This window comes from Myotis brandtii, unplaced genomic scaffold (genome assembly GCF_000412655.1).
Source record: "Myotis brandtii unplaced genomic scaffold, ASM41265v1 scaffold332, whole genome shotgun sequence".
In the NCBI taxonomy this organism is placed as follows: Eukaryota; Metazoa; Chordata; class Mammalia; order Chiroptera; family Vespertilionidae; genus Myotis; species Myotis brandtii.
The window spans coordinates 2742395-2762799 of record NW_005362797.1 but is presented as its reverse complement, the minus strand read 5'-3'; the positions used below and the strand labels follow the sequence as shown (position 1 = coordinate 2762799).

At 56.3% G+C, this 20405-nt stretch overlaps 1 protein-coding gene across 1 annotated transcript in view; it reads left to right on the top strand.

Annotated features, from left to right (window-relative positions):
* Positions 1-20405, top strand: part of CCDC88C (coiled-coil domain containing 88C) — a 102279-nt gene that overhangs the window by 17837 nt on the left and 64037 nt on the right. Inside the window, exon 3 of the mRNA XM_014543682.1 lies at positions 19115-19184. Coding sequence (XP_014399168.1) covers positions 19139-19184 — 46 coding nt within the window. The 5' untranslated portion in view covers positions 19115-19138. The remainder of the gene's footprint in view (positions 1-19114; positions 19185-20405) is intronic.

Here is a 20405-nt window from a genome sequence, read left to right as displayed (position 1 = left end):
TCTCTCCCTTCCTCTCTGTAAAAAATCAATAAAATATATTTTAAAAAAAAAAGAAAAAAATTAATGGAAAAATATCAAGTGAGGATTTTTAAAAAAGGTGTATAAAACGTGTTAGGTAGATGGTTCTGTTATTATTATCCCCTTTACAGATGAGAAAACGAGGCCCTGGGATGTGAATGGCTTGCTCAGGGCCACATACAGCTGGTGGGTTGTCAGACCTCAAACGGGAACCCAGGCCTTTCTGCTCCTGGTGTGGTGTTTTCTTATGCGCTGTGGCCTCTGATACAAAAATGCATGTGGGTAATTCTCTAGATAGACAAGGAAGTGGGTGGAGATGTGCCATGGGCAGTGAGCCCTGTGCCCAGTCCAGTAGAAAAACAGGCCTTTAGCACTTCGGAATACCCAGACCCCCGTTTGGCACACCCCGGACTACCCAGGAAGGGCACAGCTTCTGGCTTCAAAGCCACCACGCCTGGTGACCGGAAGCCCATCTGCAATTACAGGTTTCCTGTGTGACACGTGGAATCCCCACCTCAGATGGCTGGGCATGCAAGACACCTGCCCCTTGCTGGCTCCTGCCCAGCGGTGCCTCAGTGAGGCCGCGGGAGGCGCCCACCTTTGTGCTGCGTGCCTGGGTACCACTGACTGTCAGAGCTGGAGGACGTGTGGGCTGTGGGCCCACAGGGTTGGGGGTAGGGGGAGGTGCAGCTACCGGGGCCTTTCTGGTGTTCAGGTTCCTGGTTGAGGTGGGACTAGAGAATTCTGGGTGTGGGGCAGAGATGCAGAGGACTCTGGGACCTGACTTGGGTGACATGTGTTGGTAGACTTTTTTCCCCGAGGTTGTTAGAAATGTCCAGAGTTCGAGAGATAAACTTCCTCGTCAACTGACTGCACTTTGCACCCGGCGTTCTGTACGTTGGGGTCCTGCAGGCTCGGGAACCTAAGCCTCAAAGCAAAACCAGCCCAGGGTGCTGTGTTCCCGTGGGCCTGTCCCTGGGTCCGAAGGGAGGGCTTGTGGTGCTGGTCTCCCATGTGGATCAGTAGAAAGAGCTCTTGAGAACCTAAGTGATCGCATCACATTGCTTCATGTGGGGACGTTGCTTTGAAAGAAAAAGAAACAGTTTGTCTTTGGAGACCATATTGTCCTTTGATGTTGGGTGGATGGTGACCTAAGAGCAACCCCATGCTGTGGATTTGAGGGGCAGGGCTTGGGGCTGTGTGACCAGGGAAGTAAGGACTGCAGGGCCCAGAGTCCAGCATGTGCCTGGTTAGCGCCACGTTGACCAGCCTAATTCACTGGCTGGCCCTGGGAGCCACTGGGAGTGCAGGAGGGAGCGGTGGATGCAGGTCAGAGGGGGTTGGGGGGCTGCCCTTTCTTCCCTGTGCTGGTACATTGTTCATAGCACAGTAGTCAAAGGGAGGGTCTGTCCCCTGAAAACACATGGATGATCTGCATTGCTTGGTTTTGATGCATCAAGTCCCTTACCTCAATCTTACTGAATGTCCCAGTGCACAGGCGTCCCAGGTGTGCTGTCCTCAGAAGCTCAGAATGTCTGTCCAGGCTGCACCAGTGCCCTGGGTGCCCAGATATGGGTCCTCAGAATGTTTTCCCAGGCTGCACCAGTGCCCTGGGTGCCCAGATGTGGGTCCTCAGAACGTCTGTCCAGGCTGCACCAGTGCCCTGGGTGCCCAGATGTGGGTCCTCAGAACGTCTGCCCAGGCTGCACCAGTGCCCTGGGTCCCGGGTGTGGCACTCCAGGAGGCCTTATGAGCCCCGGGGTGCACAGTTGGCCTTCAGAGCAGAAGCAGAGGGTGCTGCTTACCTGCAGGATTTACAGCATCCCCTGTTGCTGGAAGTTTACGCGCACAGATGAATTGTTTCTGTCTCACTGTGAGAAAAATGGGCCTCGTGTGGTTCGGGGCGATCGCATGTCGGTGGTACATCCCGTCCATTGGTGACTGAGGCTCTCTGTCCCCGCACGCCGCCCACAATAACATGGTTTATGACCTGCAGGGGTGCTGGTGTCTTTTCCCAGCGCTTCGCGTCCCCGAGAATGGAATGGCGCTGTTCCCAGGGGTGTCCGGTTTCCCGCCACCATTTACCAAGCCCCACACTGTCCTTAAGCAGCAAGAACTGGTTTTGCAAAGTAAGCGGACACCTCCATACCTCCAGGTCTCCTCCTCGAATAAGGATGTGGGGCTTAATAAGTTACTGGCCCTTGGAGGAAGCAGCATGACCCTTCTCCTCCCACCCCCTTCTCCTGGCTCCTTAACACTTGAGCAAGCAAGGAGAATGAGGGAGGGCCAGCCTTTCCTTGGCGGTGGGGCTGGGGAGGAGGGCTTGATCAAAGAAAGCCGGTCTTGCCTGGAGCCCACGCAGCCCCCGAAGTTCCTGGCCGACCCCCCACTGGGGCCCGGCAGGCCTGGGCTTTAGGCAGCTGCCTGGGAGATGAGCCTTCCTACTAAACTGAATGCTTGGGGCGCCCGGCAGAGGCAGGGCACAGGGGTGCCCCTTTCACCCCATTTCCAACTGTGAGCTGGTGATGGGAAGAGGGGGCTTCTGCAGGCAGCTTCTCCTGGGTCTGGCAGAAAGGCCCTGGGGCTTGGCAGCATGCCAGGGGCAGAGGGGCGCAGTGGAGCACGGAAGCCAGAGCCCTGGCGTCAGACTGTGGTCAGTGTAGGCGGAGCTGCGAGGAGGGAGGACAGCCGGCCTCGGTAATATGTGATGGCTCTGGTGGCTCACAGCACCCTTCTTAGGGCAGGTGGGGGGTGGGGAACTCGGGCTCCCCACAGGGTGCGGCCATTGTGTGATGCAGGCGCGACATTTTCCGAGGTGGGAGCAGTCGCTCTCAGCAGGTTAAACAAAGGGTGGATCGAGGCACACCCTGCTTCCTGTCCTCATTTTTAGCTCATTTTTCACGCTGGACAGGGTGTCCAGCACTTACAAGAGTTGTTTGATTTCTCCACCAACCCTGTTATTACACCTTGACGTGTCCTCAGCCCCCAGTGTCTCATTCTCTTTGGCCAGTGGTTAGAGTCACAGAAGGAGAAAATGGAAACCTGCATGAGGCTTGCAAATCAGAAGCCCCCCCCCCCCCTGTGTCTGTCTGCAGGGTTCACCAATAAGGATTCTATATCCGCACTCCACCCCCCTCCTCCCTTCCCTCCTGCTCCCCTGCTCTCCCACTGCCAGGCCGGCCTCCCTCCCAAAACATAGTGTGCTTCACTTTAAGGAGCACATAGGGAAAAAATGCTTAAAGCATGTCATTGTGGTTATGTAAGAAAATGCCAGTGTTCTCTAGAGGGGATTCTGATGGAGGGTGAAATGACATCATGTTGGCGTTTGCTTTAAAATTCTTTTTGTTTTATAACAAAGGGAAAGAGAGGGATGAAGCACATCTTGCTCGTTGTTGAATTGGAGCGATGGGTATAAGGGGTTTATTGTACTGTTCTCTCTCCTTTTGTTTTTTTCATTTGAAACTTTTCACTATAACGTTGTTTGAAAAATGTTTAGGGTTCTCCTGGAAACATTCCCGGCTTGTGTACGTTTTTGGTGCTCTTTCATAGATTCTTTACCTGCCTGGAGACGCATGTCCGACTCCCACGCTAGCACTGGCTCTTATGTCCTTGCTTCCTCCCGCTTGTTGAACACGGATGGGCTTCTTTATGTAACGGTTCCTGAAAGCTTTTGGTGTACTCGTCCACCCCAAGATGCCCAGAATTCTCCCAGTAACATTTCATGCAGGTTTTTGAGTACTTAACGCTTCAATAGTAATAGGAGTTTTGAGTTTATTGGACAAACGTTTATTGAAGACATGAAGACAAAAACATGAGGACATGAATGATGTGGGGGGACCACTCTGCTGGTCTCAAGATCCCACCGGAAGCTGGGAGGTGAGCCCCAGGAGGAGGGCCCCTTGGGGGTCCCACCCAATAGCACGGAGGTGCCGTCTCACAGTGGGCCTGTGCAGTGCCCGGCCGTCTCGCCGTGTTCTGATATCCCATAGCACTTACCTGCAACCCCAGACCCCTTTGCCGTTACCCTGTTCTCAGGGTAGCCCGTTCTCCAGTAATGAAACTTCTTAAGGGCAGAGAAAGCTCAGGTTTTTTCCTGTTGGTTTCCAGCAGGCCCACGCCCACGGGAAATGGGGAATGAGTGAGGCACTCCAGTGGGAGGCCCGAGCACGGGTGCAGGGACCAGACCTGGCTGTGCAGGCCATCGCTAGCACCTGTCCCTTTAGCCCAGAAGGAGAGCAGGCGCTGGAATGGAGCGGAAGGCTCATCCATGGACCCATTCCCTGGCCCTGGGTGACGAAGGCTGGGTCCTGTACAGACTGGCCTGAGTCTCTGTGTTTCTGCTCTTGACCCTGCACTTGACCCGGTGGAGGTGTCCTCCTCGGTGTAACCCTCTGCCTGCAATGTCATCCTTGCCCCTTCAGCCTCTCCCTCCGGCAGGAGTTGGTTGGAATGGGAGGTCATGGTGGAGGGGCACCGGGTTTCAGAGTCAGGTTGACTGGAGGTCAGGACCCCACAGGAGTTTGTGATGCTGGTCGGTGTCTGTCCCCTGTGAAGGGGGCGCTAACATAAGGGAGCTGGGAAGGATCCAAGCGCTGGGTGAACTCCAGCATCCAGAGGAAAGGCTGACTGGTGCCGTCGCTAGAAAACAGTCTGGCTTTAACGCCTGAAGTTCACCATCCATGTGAGCTATGGCCCAGCCAGTTTCAGGCCTAGGCGTACACCCGAGAGACACTCCTGCACGGACCCGGGAGACTTTGTGCAAGAATGTTCACGGCATTTCTGATCACAGCTGCCAAGCCTGGAAACAGCCCAGATGCCCATCAACGGGGACTGGATGAATACGCCGAGTCGTGGCCACACAATGGAATATTATACAGCTGTCCAAACACGTTAGCGACAGCAATGTGCAGCGATGTGGATGGGTTTTAGCAATAGCATAAATATGAGGCAGAAAGAGCGGGGGCTCCCAAAGGTTACACACAGCACTATTCCTTTCCTTACAAAGTTAAGAGCAACTAAAATAAATGTACTTTTAAGAAATATTTAGCCATCCAGTAAAACTGTAACAGAGAGTGAGGGAATGTGCTTTTTTTAAAAACCATTTTTAGTGAATTTATTGGTGTAACATCCTATATAATCCTATATATTAAAAGGGTAATATGCAAATCGACTGAATGGCGGAACGACCGGTCGCTATGACGCACACTGACCACCAGGGGGCAGACACTCAACACAGGAGCTGCCCCCTGGTGGTCAGTGCACTCCCACAGGGGTAGCGCCACTTAGCCGGGCTGATGGCTGGTGAGCCAGTGGCCCGCCTCCAAGGCAGCACTAAGGATGTCCAACTGCTGTCAGTTGGACATCCCCCGAGGGCTCCCGGACTGCTAAAGGGCGCAGGCTCGGCTGAGGGGACCCCCCACCCCGAGTGCTTGAATGTCGTTTATCGGGCCCCTGTGATTCGGGTGGATGGTGTCTTGGATGGGAGGAGGCAGGGGTGGGGTTGGGGCCCCATCTAGTTAGAGATTATTGTCAAAGTCCAAGCCTTTGCTTTGGGTGCTGGGTTTGCCGGTGGTTATTACAATGGGAGAAGTAACTAATTGAAAATGAGCCGTGTGTGACCACAGATGAGTGTCAGGAGCCAAGAATTATGATTAATAATTAACCCAGTTCTGTGCACGTTAGGCCCAGCACTCCTCCCCACCCTTGTCAGTTTTAGCTGCGGTGGCCCAGGGTTCACTGGGGTGGGGGGTGGTATACTTTTCTGTAGCTGCCCTCCCCCCCTGCTTCTCTCTCTGCCCCGCCGCCTGCCCATCCCGCTCAGGTCTCCCTCCGCAGTGCCCGCTGGCTGGAGTGGCCGTGGCCACCTGGGGCTTTGCGCTTTCTTAACCACTTGCTTCCTATCTGTCACACAATCGGTGCCTTGTTACAGAGGCCTCGCCCACTAATCATCTCCACATGTGTGTGTCTTTCTAATGAGATGCTGATTTCCCCAAGGCCAGAGGGCGTGTTTTATCCCTCTTATGTGGCCGATTACTCCCCAGCTCCTGTTCACCCCCTTCTTCCTTAATAGAACCCCGGCCTCCCCTCCAGCTAGACTCCACCCAGGTGGGTCGAGGGGGATGTCAGGGCTGTGTTGAGGGCTGCTTCTGGGAAGCCTTCTGAAAAGGAGGTGGCAGCGTGCCTTCCTCCCCTTCCTCCTCCTCTCTGCCCGGAATGCAGCGCGATGCCCAGGTCCCTGACACCCTGAGGTGGGGCTCTCATGGTCTGCCTGTCTTCTCAGATCTTGAACCTTGTGTGAGTCACTATTTTTAGGTCTTCGTTACTCTCAGAGTACTGTCATTCTCGGGATATATTGCATTACCACCTCTGACCCCCGTGGCCCTAGCACGGTGAGTACCTAATGATTGCACCACGAGTCCTGTGGGCTCAGAAGGTCAGCAGGATCTCAAAGTGGCATCTGGACTCCAAGGAGCTGGCATTGGGTCCTGTGCTCCACTCACCCACAAGTGACCCGGGCAAGTCCCTGAACCCCACTGAACTCCACTAATTCAGGGAGCTCGGGGCCGTGCCTGGGGGCATACCAGAGCCCAGTAGCCTGATTGTCAGCTGTTGAGTGCTGTGTGCCCCAACACTCATTTCTGGAAATGTAATTCTCACAAGGGAGGGTCTCTGTGTCTTCACGCCCGCTCAGGCAGACATCACTAATGGATCGTGGCGCTCTGCCTCTGAGCCCAGATCTAGCTTCCGAATCCTCCTCAGAACGGCGCTCCATGTAGCCAGCACCAGCCACCTATGCCTGGCACACAGGCTTGAACCCACCATAACCTCTGGTGTCACAGTGAGAGCTCCTTCTGCCTCCCAGGGCTTCAGAGCGGGACATCTGACCACGGGAGCTGTGGACGCACCGGGGACTATTGGAAACAGCCTCAAAGATCAGGCCGGGCCGCCAGCCTCGTGCTCGGGAGGACCGCACAGCCTGTTCCAGCTGCAACACCTTCCCATTCGCCGTATTCCCTCTGCCTGGAATTCTCTTGTTCCACCTCTCTCCTGGCTCACACCTTTCCTCCACAGTTTGTTCGACTGTCATTTATTGAATCGGCAGGCCCTCTTTGATCACCTGTCTGTATTAGCTTCCTTTTCCGTCACTCTTGATTGTCCTACCCTGCTTTATTTTTCTTCTTAGTACTCACTCCTTCCTGGCACATGCATGTGACATATTTATATGCTTCTGCATATCCCCGCATCTACCACAGCGCCCCCAGTGGTCAGAAACGTTTCTTGATCCCGTGGATTTGCGCTGGCTAACTGCGGGTGCACCAGGAGTACCGCGGCCAGTTAGGATGAAGTGGGGTGATACACACAGTATCTAGCCCAGCCTCTGGCTTATTAAACACTGCGATTAACGATCATTCAAAAGAAAGTGTTCTTTGTCCTCTGGAAGGGGGAAGGTGTGCGCAGTGGTCTGTCCGAGGTCCTCAGGCGCCTGTTCGCACCAGACCCTTCCTCCCTGCGGTCAGTCGGCTCAGTGTAGCCAGCAGTTGGTGAGCAACTGCTGTGAGCAGCACCTGCAGAGGCCTGGGGGCAGGGAGGATTCAGGGGTGAGCACGCCACAGCACCTGCGCCTGAGAGTCTGAGGTTCCCAGTCACCTCGAATGTGGGGTACAGTGTGCAGGGGTTTGGGAGGGCAGACGAAGAAGTGATCGTTTCCAACCAAGGGTCTTGGGTAAAGGTATTGGAGGGGAGTTGCAAGGTGGAGAGCATGGCGTTAGGTGTGAGGGGGAGGTCAGGCCACCCACAAGCCCGTGCCCACCCCCCAGTGTGGGCAGCTGCCTTGACGGCGATACCATCTGTTGAGATTTCACTTCCTGCTGTGATGTTAGTCATTATAAACTTGTCGTTTCTTAATCTCCCTCCTCCCCAGTTTTTCAACTGTGTCCTGAGCCGCCCTCCCCCGGTTTCCTGCTATAGAATAAACTCTTGGTGATAGAAGAGCCCTCCCAAGTTTCTTTGCTCTCTAGAGGAAGCCTGGTCATTTGCTGCAAACCCCCAAGATGAGAAGGGACCAGGTCACATGATTTCAATCTGCAGCTTCCGCGGCGGGTGGGGCGGCCAGAGAGGCGGTAGCAGTCTTACCTCGCACACTTGCCCACCGTGGAGCATTCGCAGTTCCCTCGGTGCTCACGTGGGACTTGACTGACTGCTCTTCAGCTTTTCTTATTTCCTGAGTGCGGATTGTGTGGCTCTGCCCGCGGTCAGCATCTCACTCATCAACCAGGCACACCTTCCCCGGAGCCAGGACTGGCCCTTAGGGTTCCCAGCACCGCACCTGCCCGCCCTGCCCAGTCCAGGCCTTTCCTCTTGAGACCAGAGGGAAAAGACAGGAAGTGAGGGTGAGGAAGGGGCCGTCAGGTGCTCCTGTCCAGCCAGCTCTCCCTCCTTCCTCGTCCTAAGCCCTGAGCGAGCGAGCGAGGAGGAAAGGGTTTGGGGTGAGCCCAGGGTGGGAGGATTTCTGTGTCCTGAGGAACCCCCCAGGGTGCACCCTCACGCCTTCCTTGATGGGTTTCACTTTTTTTGACACCGTAGGCCTCCTGCGTTTGGGCACCACTGAGCTGTTCTGAGCTGGGACCCTGAAGCAGGAGGCAGGCGTGCGTGTGCTCTCCGAGCATCGTCTGGAACAGCCCTGCCAGGGCCACGTGCCAGGCGCTCTACGTGGTCTCTAGGCTGGGTGTGATGCCTGCCCACCCGGCCCTGCAGACGGAGCACACGGTTCAAGGCTGAGGCCCAGCAGCAACAGGCTGGGGTGGACCTGCACAGGGCACCCCAGAGCCCTGCTGCCACCTGAGCAGGGTTTCTGGTCCTTCCCCCTGGACTGCAGGGGGCAGGAGGAGTCCTGCACTGTGTGGGGTCATGAGCTGGGGGAGTGCCTTCTGTTCTTTCCTTTGCCTCTGTTGCCACCTCTCCCTGCCACCGTCACGACCCTGTACATACACACACTCCTGGAAGGCACCTGCTCCTCTCTGTTCCCATTTCAGCGCAGCACCACCTCCTGGAAGCCTTCCTGGATTAGTCCCTCCCATGTGCTCCCATTATCCCCTGGGTTAGATGTCTCACATCCCCTTTGTTAGGGTCCCGAACTTGCCAGCGGGTCTGTCTATTCCTAGGCATTGGGTTCCTTGAGGACAAGGCCCAGCACCATGCACACATCCTAGGCACCCTCGCTGCTTCCTGTCAGTTTTGTTCAGTTTGTCTGTCTGCATTTCCTGGATTTGAGGACAGAGTTCTTGTCTTTACACCCCCGTCCTGAGGAACCCCCCAGGGTGCACCCTCACGCCTTCCTTGATGGGTTTCACTTTTTTTGACACCGTAGGCCTCCTGCGTTTGGGCACCACTGAGCTGTTCTGAGCTGGGACCCTGAAGCAGGAGGCAGGCGTGCGTGTGCTCTCCGAGCATCGTCTGGAACAGCCCTGCCAGGGCCACGTGCCAGGCGCTCTGCGTGGTCTCTAGGCTGGGTGTGATGCCTGCCCACCCGGCCCTGCAGACGGAGCACACGGTTCAAGGCTGAGGCCCAGCAGCAACAGGCTGGGGTGGACCTGCACAGGGCACCCCAGAGCCCTGCTGCCACCTGAGCAGGGTTTCTGGTCCTTCCCCCTGGACTGCAGGGGGCAGGAGGAGTCCTGCACTGTGTGGGGTCATGAGCTGGGGGAGTGCCTTCTGTTCTTTCCTTTGCCTCTGTTGCCACCTCTCCCTGCCACCGTCACGACCCTGTACATACACACACTCCTGGAGGGCACCTGCTCCTCTCTGTTCCCATTTCAGTGCAGCACCACCTCCTGGAAGCCTTCCTGGGTTAGTCCCTCCCAGGGGCTCCCATTATCCCCTGGCTCAGATGTCTCACATCCCCTTTGTTAGGGCCCCGGACTTGCCAGCCGGTCTGTCTATTCCCAGGCTTTGGGTTCCTTGAGGACAAGGCCCAGCCCCATGGACACATCCTGGGCACCCTCACTGCTTCCTGTCAGTTTTGTTCAGTTTGTCTGTCTGCATTTCCTGGATTTGAGGACAGAGGTCTTGTCTGCTTACACCCCCACCTCCAACCAGCACACCACCTGCCACCCAGGTGGTGCCCAGGAGAGACAGTGGTGTAAGTAGGGGAATGAAAGGCTTCCCGCTGTTCTCCCTGCCCCCAGCCTCCTGCCTGGGGAGATGGATTTGGAGTCCTGGCTGACTCAGGAGCCTTGGTGCATTTCGTCCTGTGAGGTTCACACTATGGGTGATGGGGGTGGAGGCTGGCTTCCCTGCCTGCCTTTCCCTGCCCTCACAGGTCCCGGCAGGCTGCCACCAAAGCCAGAGGCTCCCTGGCACACTCTGCCACTCCGACATGCACCCTGGGAGAGGGAGCTGGTTACAGCACTGTGAGGCAGCGGGTATGCGTGCCAGGGGGTGCCTGTAGGCCTGAGATGAGTGGTGGGGTGAACAGAGGGGGCCACAGTGGCTCTTTCTATGCCATGTTACCCCCAGCCCAGCTACCTGATGACACAAAAAGGCCACGCCTGTCCCATTGAGCTCTGTGGCCATGCCCAGGGCAGAAGGTACCTGGGGGAGTCGGCCTAGAGCCACACACCTGACGAGGGTGCAGGGGAGCAGTTAGGGTCCCGTGGACCTGCTGGTGTTGGTGGGCCCTGCACTGTAGGTCCACCTGGAGGTCCATCTTGGCCCCATGTGCCCTCCCCACCCTGCACGTCTGGCTGCGGGTGGTGCCGGCTGTTCAGCCCTGCACCTTCCCTTGCCTGCCCATCAACAACACTGTTGACTTTTCCAAGAAGCTCGAAGAAAAGGGCTTTACAGCTGCTGGTTCAAAGTGTTAGATTCCTCACCACCATAAAACAGGGTTCCTCACATCAGCCCCAGCCACAGATGATGCTGTTTGAGTGGGCAGGCGGTGTGGGGACAGGTCCACACCTCTCCCCATCCCTGGCCTGATCCTCGAAGTCCTTCCTCACCCTCCCCTAAAGCCCCCACCGGAGGGTGGCCCTGGCCATAGGAGGCCATCAGTGGACACTGTGAATGGAAGTGAATCCCAGGAGATCTGGGTGTCTAGACCTGATCTAGATGTGATGCTGTGCCTTCATGGTTTTCTTCTCCGGGCCTCAGTCTCCCTGCTCTATAGAGAATCTCTAAGGCTCTTCTGGTCTTAAATGCTGATTGTTGCACGTCCTGCTGTTGGCTGTATCTGTATGCAAGGGTGTGCGTCCACCTGTAGGTCCATCTTGGCCCCGTGTGCCCTCCCCCCTGCACCTGTGGCTGTGAGGGCCTCTGCTGAAGTTCATTCCTGACGCCCAGCGTTGGCTGCAGGTGGCCAGGCTCAGATTTGCTGTGTGAGGTGGCTCCTGAAGCACCATGTATGGGCAGAAGCTCTCCTCGGAGGAGATGAAAGCAGCGCCCCGCCCCTGCTTCCGGGGTTCCCCACCACCTTCCGTGGTGCAGGGGCTCAGAACAAGCCCTCCTAGCATCAGATAAGTCAGCCGCACCCACAGAGCAACCCCAGGCATCACACCAGCCCTAGAGGGAGGGTGGCAGGCGCTCATGGGGACACTTGAGGTGTCCCCCAGTCCAGTCCTGTTGGGTTTCCCCTGGGTTCTTCCAGAACGCGTGGGCACTGCCTGTTTTCAGAGTTAACTGCTCTATGTCAGTAACTCCGTAAAGATCTGTGCTCCTGTGCCAGCCCCGTGTCCCCAATTCCAGCCTCCCTCTTCTTAAAGAGCCCATCCTTAGAGACAGTCTTAGTCCCTTTACAGATGAGGGTGTGGCTCAGAGTGGGACGGCGGTGCCCGCGGTCACACAGCAAGCAGCTTTGCCCTCCCGTGGTGGTGTGTGGTGGTGGCGTTAGAGTTTCCAGGTGCTCCTTCCCACAAATCTCCTCCTCCTCCTCCGTCAGCTCAAAGGAAATATTTGTTTTCCTTTCTGCGAACAAAGAATGGGTTGGGTTTGATTCTGAACGCAGCCCTGAGGACCTGCAGTTAGAGCAGTGGTTCCCGGAGGGGGTTTTCTGATGATGGGGAACTGCTTGGCCTGCGCTGGTAGCCTTAGATGGCTGGGTCCCGGGATGCTGTGTGGCCTAGTTAGGGGAGCCGGTGCTCCTGGGCTTGCGAGGCTCGAGCAGGTCTCAGGCCCTGGGGACCCCAGATTAACTGAGAGACAAGGTGGAGCAGATGGCTCCGGTCTATCAGCAGCGCTCCGCGACAGCCTCTTAACACGAAAGTACTTCATTACCCACCCATTTCGCCAGGGCCCCGCCCCGGTGCAGGCGGGAATGCGGTCAACCACAGCCCCTTGTCCTGATGGATTTAAAGCGCATGGCCCTGTGGGCCGGGCTCCGAACAGACGGCCGAGGATAAATCATCAGGCTCACATCCCCTCTCGGCCGCTAAATTAGAAAATTGTGCTCTTCTCGGAATTTGCTGTGGCGCTTGGTCTGGGGGTCAGGTCTCCGCTGTACTCAGATGGGGATGGGGTGGCACGGTGGGAGGCATGATTAGCGGGGCGGGGGCAGCAGGCTTAACTGCCACGGTCACTGGGCGTGTGAGGCAGGTTGGCCGTAGGAGGCAGGTTGGCCGTAGGAGGCAGGTTGGCCATAGCAGCAGCGCTCCGCGACAGCCTCTTAACACGAAAGTACTTCATTACCCACCCATTTCGCCAGGGCCCCGCCCCGGTGCAGGCGGGAATGCGGTCAACCACAGCCCTTGTCCTGATGGATTTAAAGCACATGGCCCCGTGGGCCGGGCTCCGAACAGACGGCCGAGGATAAATCATCAGGCTCACATCCCCTCTCGGCCGCTAAATTAGAAAATTGTGCTCTTCTCGGAATTTGCTGTGGCGCTTGGTCTGGGGGTCAGGTCTCCGCTGTACTCAGATGGGGATGGGGTGGCACGGTGGGAGGCATGATTGGCGGGGCGGGGGCAGCAGGCTTAACTGCCACGGTCACTGGGCGTGTGAGGCAGATTGGCCGTAGGAAGTGCCATGGTTTGGCCATCAGAGGTCGGTGTGGTCCAGAGGCAGGTTGGCCGTAGGAGGCAGGTTGGCCGTAGGAAGTGCCGTGGTTTGGCCATCAGAGGTCGGTGTGGTCCGGGGGACAGCTCACCAGCCTAGAGTGTCCGCCCCGGCCTTGCGCTGGGTCCTGCCATGAAACCCCACCACCAGCATTGTGCTGCGGTTCCCTCAGATGGGACGTCCTATCCGTTCTCCTCCTGACCTCCTCACGCGTGTCGGGCTGAGCATAGAGATGGGACCGTCTCTGTGGTTGGGTGTGTTTGCCTTGGCCAAGGCCAGGCTGCTCAGCCAGATCCGGTGGGAGGTGTGGGGTGTGTCACCTGGAGCAGTGCGAGGGGGTGGCATGGGCGCACGCCCCAGGGTGCGCGCAGGGGCCCTGACTTCCTGGGGTCTCTCTGTGGGTGCCCTGTGGGTGTCAGCCTTTCAGCAGCCCAGGGGCTTCTCCCCTCAGCTGGGAGGGACAGTGTGCGCGGTGTCATCACTGTGAGGTGAGAGGTCTCCTCCTCCCGCAGGGCCTCCCTCAGGGCCCGGGACTGACGTTCCTGTCTGAGTCACTGCTATAGGCCAGGAGTGGAACATTAACCTCGCTTTGAATCCTGGCTCAGAAAACTGTCCCATTGGGGACCTTACCGTTGGAAGCATGGTGTATCCAGACCAGCATCACAGATTCTCTCTGGGGTGTTTTTAACTTGCGTTCACATCTACGGGCCGTGGCATCTTCAGGCTTCTGCCTGGTGGCCGACGGTGCCCGCCGTCATGGTGGGGGGCAGAGCCGCTGGCTTTCATGACTTGGTTCCTTCAATAGTTTGTGTGAGAGAGAAGACATCTCTTCCAAAAACAAGACACTTATTTTTCAAAAAATTAATATAAATTTTGAGGAATATTTTCTGATCAGTCTAATTTCATCAACTGTCACTATTAGCAGCGTTTTGCTGCCTCTGAGTGGTAAGTTGATTGACAAGGCAAAATGTAAGAGTGCCACGAAGTGGGCAGAGAGGCGTTAGGTGTTGAGAGGAAAGGAAATCACATGAGATGAAGGGCTTCAAGGGTGGCTGCACGGAGGAGGTGGTCCATACACGTCCCAGCTCTCTCCTTCACCTGCTGGGCTCCTCGGCTGCCGCCTCTCTGGAAGCCCTGGACTCCCTGGGCAGCGTTTGGTCGTGCTCCTTGCTGTGCCGCGCTGACACCTGTTCTAGGTGTCACCTGTGCTAGGATTGTGTGCCTGCCTGCCTTCCTGGCGAGGCTGAGAGCTCTCCGCTCACAGATGCCGTGTGAGTGCGGGGGGCACACTCCAACCTGACGCCCTCGCGTTTCTGATGTTCAATAGCGACTCTGAGAGCGTGGCTAGGTCCCTCGTGTTTGTGTGGCTGTGTGGAAGGCCCGTTGTGTTGTCTGGGCCATCTTGATCTCCTTGGCAACCGTGAGCATCACCTTGCACCTGGAGGCCTCTGCCGGGTGTCTGTCTGAAGTTTTCTGGGCGTTCCCTCTCATTCACTCTGCACTAGCAGCTCCTATGCACACCCCCACGGAGGGTTATTCCCTGGACCTAAACTCTGGCCTTTAGCAGCATTTATTTTTCCTTCCCAGCAAAATGTCAAGAGATAACATTCCATTTCATTTAGCGGGGAGAAAAAGTTTCTTCCCGTTTCTTTATGAAATCATTGTTCTTAACCCAACAATCCCAGTGTTCGGAATGGAAACAAGATAACCTTTGCCGGGCACACACACAAAAGTGTTTACACCCTGCAGCTTTAACAGGACCTGGCACTGCTTCCACCAGCGGAGAAAACGGCCTTTCTTGTGAGCAGGCGCAGAGGTCAGCATGGGCCTGGCAGGACTCTGAAGCCTTTCAGCCAGGCCCCTGCATCACCTTAGGTGGCGGGTGGCACTGGGATCCCCGAGCCTCTGTCTCAAGTGGCTGGTGCTCTGGGAACCCTTCCTCCCAGCCTCCTGCCGTAGCTCCGAATGCAGGGCCCAGGGGAGCAAGCGTCTGGCACCGTGGGCACAGCGAAGCCGTGGACCTGGGTGCCGGTCTCGTTTGCTGTGGGTGGCAGAGAGGCCCCCTCATCCACGACCACTGGATTGTTGTCAGGTGTGCGATTTGCATGTAACCAGGTGCCTCTGGAGCCTGCTCCTGCCTCCCTCCCGCACTGTCCTCCTGTCACTAGCAGGGCTCCACCACCTACAAAGCCTGGAAGGGGGCACCCCGCCGTGCGCTGCACTCTCCCCACCGAGAACATCTGTACCTGTCACGACAAGACCATTCCAGTGGGAAGGGGGTCCACTCGCCTTCCTGGTTCTGTTCTTCGACCTTCTCTCCCCATGACGCCTGAGAGCCAGTGCCCCAGGCCTGCAGACTGGCCCCCGCACGCCCCATTCACCCTCGGTTGCCTCCAAGGTTCCCGATCAGGGAGCTGGGAATCTGACGGGGTGGCGGCTGGCGGGGCTTGTTGACACCTCTGCTGGCACAGATGCAGCCCTGGGACCCCCCCGCCAGCTGAGGTGACAGACGCTTCCTGGGGAGTGTCCCGGCCTGTCCCCTCCCTCCCGGACACGTGTGGGGCCTTGTTTGGATCATGACCGCCCTCGGGGAGACACTGGGATGGATAAGATCCTAGACTTAGGTTTGCAGCCTGGGTGGTGTACGTTACAGACACTTTCCAGCCCCCTGCTGCTCAGAATCCAAACGCACCCACCCTCCTCTGGTCCATTTTTGTGACTTTTCCTTTGATTCGTGTGAAGCAGTTACTGGTGGGATAAATGCCGTTCGTCCGGTTTCATTCATGAACAGGAGAACCTGGGGTCTCCCAGCATCTTGGATTAGGATCCACGAGCAAACGTGGTGCAAGCCCACCCTGGCTCACAGATGGTAACCCCCCCACGCTCTGTGGGGAGGGGGCGTCTCCAGGAGGCTGAACTTCAAGCCTGACTCCTCTCTCCTGCCTGAGTCAGGCCACAAGGACCGGGTGACGAGACAGGCTGCATGGAGGCTTGTGTGCACCCTCGTCCCTGCCTGGGGATGTGACTGCCTTTGTGAAGGCCTGGGGGGCACTAGGAGGGGCCCCATTGCGGGGGGAGTGTTCAAGCACACCCCTGGGCTTGCACTCTCCGGCCTCGCTCAGCCCCACCGCATGCCAGCGGGGGTGTGGCCAGGTGCCCGCTGAGCAGCCAGAGTCAGCTGCCGCCTCCACAGTGGCTTTCTGTTCCCAGTGCCAGGCTGGAGGGCCCACTTGTCAGCAACCTCCTCACGTCCCTGCTAGATGGAGGGCCTGGCCGGCTGCCCTGGAGCCCTGCCACCCCGAGGGGACCCGTTAGCTAGGGACTGATGGCCACCAGGTCCCCTCAGCACGGGTGTTGGGGTGCATGATACCACCAGCCACATGTGGCTGTCGCAATCTCCCGATGCGGCTAGTGTGACTGAGGCGTTTTTCATTTAAATTTAAAAAGTGGTGCTCGATTCAATTACTGGGACGCTTTTCAGGGTGTTTGGGAGAACTTGGGTATGCGAAGCTACTTCCCGGATCAAGGGTTTCCAAGGAAAATGTAGTGTCCGAGTTGAGATGTGCTGTGAGTATAAACGACACACTGGATTTCAGAGACTCGGTGTGCAGCAAGAATGTGAAGTGTTCACGACTTCCTGTCGGTTATGTGGTGAAGTGGTAATATTTGGGGTATGTTGGCATCATTAAAGTATATTAGTATTTTCACCCGTTTCTTTTTACTTTTTGAGGGGAGCTACTGGGTCATTTGAAATTACTGTCTCGCATCATATTTCTACTGTCCTGGTCACTCACATCCCTGAGCCTGCTTTTGCTGGGAATGTGCGTGGGGTCCTGGAGGGGGTCCTAGAGTGGTTTGGGCCACAGGATTAGATCTTAGGAGACCCATGCTGTTTTGAAAGGAACAAATTTTAAAAACACACAAAATATAGTTTGTTCATAAAACCTAACTTTTTTTTACAATTTACTTTCAGTTTTATTTTGTGTATTGTAAACATTACTTCTTAACTGCACAAGTGACACTTATTTCTTGGGCAAAATTAGCAAGTACCGATTAGACAAAGTTGAACACACATGGGCTTTCTAGCAGTGTTTCCAGCGGCTTTGGCTTAGGTGATCGTGAGCACAGAAATACCGCTGTGCACGATTGCAGCGACCTTCCAGGTTCGCACCCACGCTGTGCCTCCGTTAGAAACCTGTGCCCTTCGAGCGCCCTGAGCATGGGTGGGGCTGCTGCACCACACGCGTGGACAATGGCAGAGGGAAACCAGCAGAGACCAGGACTGAGGATGGCGGGGCAGTGGTAACGAGCGGGTCTTCTAGAAGTTGGGCTGAGCATCGAGCTGTGTGTGAAGCGGACAGAGCCTCTCGGACTCAGGGCTCACCTGGTGGGAGTCCTCCCTCATGCTGGCAGGGCAGCTGGAAAGTGGATTTTGCCGGTTTTGCTCGTGGCGCGTGTTTTGCCCCAGAGTGGACTGTGGAATCCTTTGGTGAGCCATTCACTTGAGAGACAATTTTTTCATGTTGAATTTTCCCAAGGCCAGAAGGAGGGCTGAAGCTGTTACACAACTCAGACCTCTGTCCAGCACAGGCATTTACCCACTGACAGTTTAAGAAAACAGTAGGCATCTCTGATGTGACATGTGACCCCAGGTAGCAAAGAAAAGCTTTCTCCAAAACCAAGTGGAGAGGAGCCCGGTGTGTTGGGAGTGGGGTACACCTCATGTTTTAGCATCCCTTCCCCCCAATTTCTGGTGTGAACAGGAGCCACGGAAAGATGATAAGAAGGGAGGATAAAGTCAGTGCACTTACTGTTTGACGGCGCTGGCATCTCCCGGCCTGCGTGCCCAGGCCACCATCCTAACCTGATGATTCAGAGCGAGAGTTCTGGGGTGTTCTGCTGGGCCGATTGTGTAATCACCCCCCCTTTCTGTATCCGCGCTAGCTGGCAAGGTACTGAATGCAGAGCTTCAGCACGTTACGCAATCGAGTGAGTCCTGAAAAAAGTTGGCAACATTTTAAAAAGGCGTAAGAAGAGCTTTTGTTGGTGAAGAATTTCTATAGCGACCACTTTTTTGGGGGGGAGTTTTATTATTATTTATTTAATTTATTTATTTATTTATTTATTTTATTGTTTAGAGTATTACAAATAGTAGTACATATGTCTCCTTTTTTGCACTTTTAGATGACAATGAGCTTTAGCAAAAAAAAATAGATGATAGATAGATAGATAGATAGATATTGTAAGGCCAAGACCACTTATGAAACCTACCCCCTTACTTGTCTTCTGTAAAATTAGGTTTCTATCTCCTGATTTATAAACAACAAGGCCCATCTGGAGGGGGAAGGCGACCTGCCCTGGAGGCCTCTGGGAGGCCGTGGTGGCCAGGGTGCACGCGGCACACTCCTCGGAGGGCTCATCAAAGGCCCCCGACACGGGGCATGACTGATGGCTGGTGCTGGGCCGGCTTTCAAAGACCCTTGGTGTGAGGGCCAGAAGGCAGCTCCTTTCCCGCGCCACCTCCCTGACGGGCGCAGATTAGCTGTGATTTATCCCTCTCCCGGGGAAGCCGCCGCTGTAAGCAGGAGGAGACTCCGCGTTTAGCATTTACAGCGTGTACCGGGGACTGGAGACCTGGCGAACGCAGCATCCCGAATCATCCGTGACAGAGACCCCGCAGCATCTCCTTAATTTTCGTTCTGTACTTTTAATTGCACAAGCAAACCACGCCATAAAAATAAAGCCGTCTTTTAAAAAGGCTCTCACACCTGGTCCTGCTGTCCTGGCATGTAACGTACCTTCTCCCCCAGGTCCCTGTACATGTGCAGACATAATGTGCATGTAGTTACGATCGGGGCAGAAGTACAGCTAGCTTTGACTTCTCACATTCGTTTATGTCCTAACTGTTCCTTCCTGTTACATAGTAGCATGTTCGTAGTGGCCTTGTAGTGGCTCCGCACGCATCCAGTGACTTGATAAGCTCTCATTCTGTTCATCATCCTTTATTTTTGTTTCCTGTTGTTAATGGGATCTTTCCTCTTTGTTTCTGTAGGAGGTTCTGCAGCAGCTGATCGTAATGAACTTGCCCAATGTTCTGATGATTGGCAAAGACCCGCTGTCTGGTGAGTGGAAGCCGCCCCCCGGGTGCTTGGCCCGTGCCAGTGGCTCTGGGCAGCTGTTGGACACAGAGCTCGGCTGCCGGCTGGGAGCCAGCACGGTGAAAACACGTGACCAGTGCAGTGAGATTTTAAAGGGTGGGCTTATTACCCTGAGGCATGAAGCCAAGAGCACGTTTCTTCCTTAAGAACGAATCCGTGCGACCCCTCCCGTACGAGTGCAGAGGCAGGCAAGGCCATTGCTTTGGTGAGCTCAGGGGCCGGAGTTGTATGGTGGCCTCTGGGGGGTGTGGAGGGGGATCTCTTTTCCACAATCCATGACGCTGTATTGGGGCGGGTACCTTCTGGGAAGAAAGTAAGAATCTGTTGAGGGAACTCGCATCTCTCCCTCGGGGATCCCATGATGCTCTTTCAGTCCGCGGTAGGTCTCACCACTGCACCTGAGGCCCGAGAGGGCAAGGGCTCTGAGTCACAGCCTGGACACTGGCTGGACCTTGAGAGACCGAATGAAATGTGCTCCTGGCCATCTTCCAGAGCGTCGGAGCTTCATTCCCACTGGTCAGGTGGCTCCCGCACTATGGCTCCTGGCCACCAGCTCCCAGGCCCCAGGGACAGACGTCCAGCAGTGAGGGACTTCCCGTGTCCAGGGGAGACCTTGCTGGGGTGCTGGGGCCTCCTGGGGTAGGCCAGGGCGTGCAGGAAGGTCCGCCACGGGAGGGGCTGCTGCAGAAGGAGCAGCTGCCCTCTGTGGCCGGCTCCTCCTCGTGCTGTCACTGGGGCTGGCCACCCTGCTCCTGACAATGTGACCGCAGCTAGAGATGCCTTGGGAGGGAAGGGGGAGTGCGCCGAGTGGCCGGCCAAGGACGTTGCTCAGCGTGGAGCCGCTCTGGGTTAGTGTCACAGCCCTGAGACCAGCAGCAGCCGCTTCGGGGGCACCCCAGGTGCGGCTGAGCATTGCTCCTGTTGCTGGGAGGGGGGGTTCCTCCTGAGCCCGCTGGCGGGTGTGTCTGCCTTTGTCTGCATGCGTGGAAAGGAAGAGGTTTTGTTGACCTCCGGTTAGTCCTCTGCTCGGCTGGCCCAGGAGCCTCACACCCTTGCACGTTGGCTGTGCTCCCAGCCGTGCACACCGCCCCCCCCGCCTACCCCTCCCCGTTGGGCCATTTGCTTCCCGGCTTTATTTCCTGGTCCCCCAGATGCAGCCCATCCCAGCCGCAGCCCTGGGGCCCG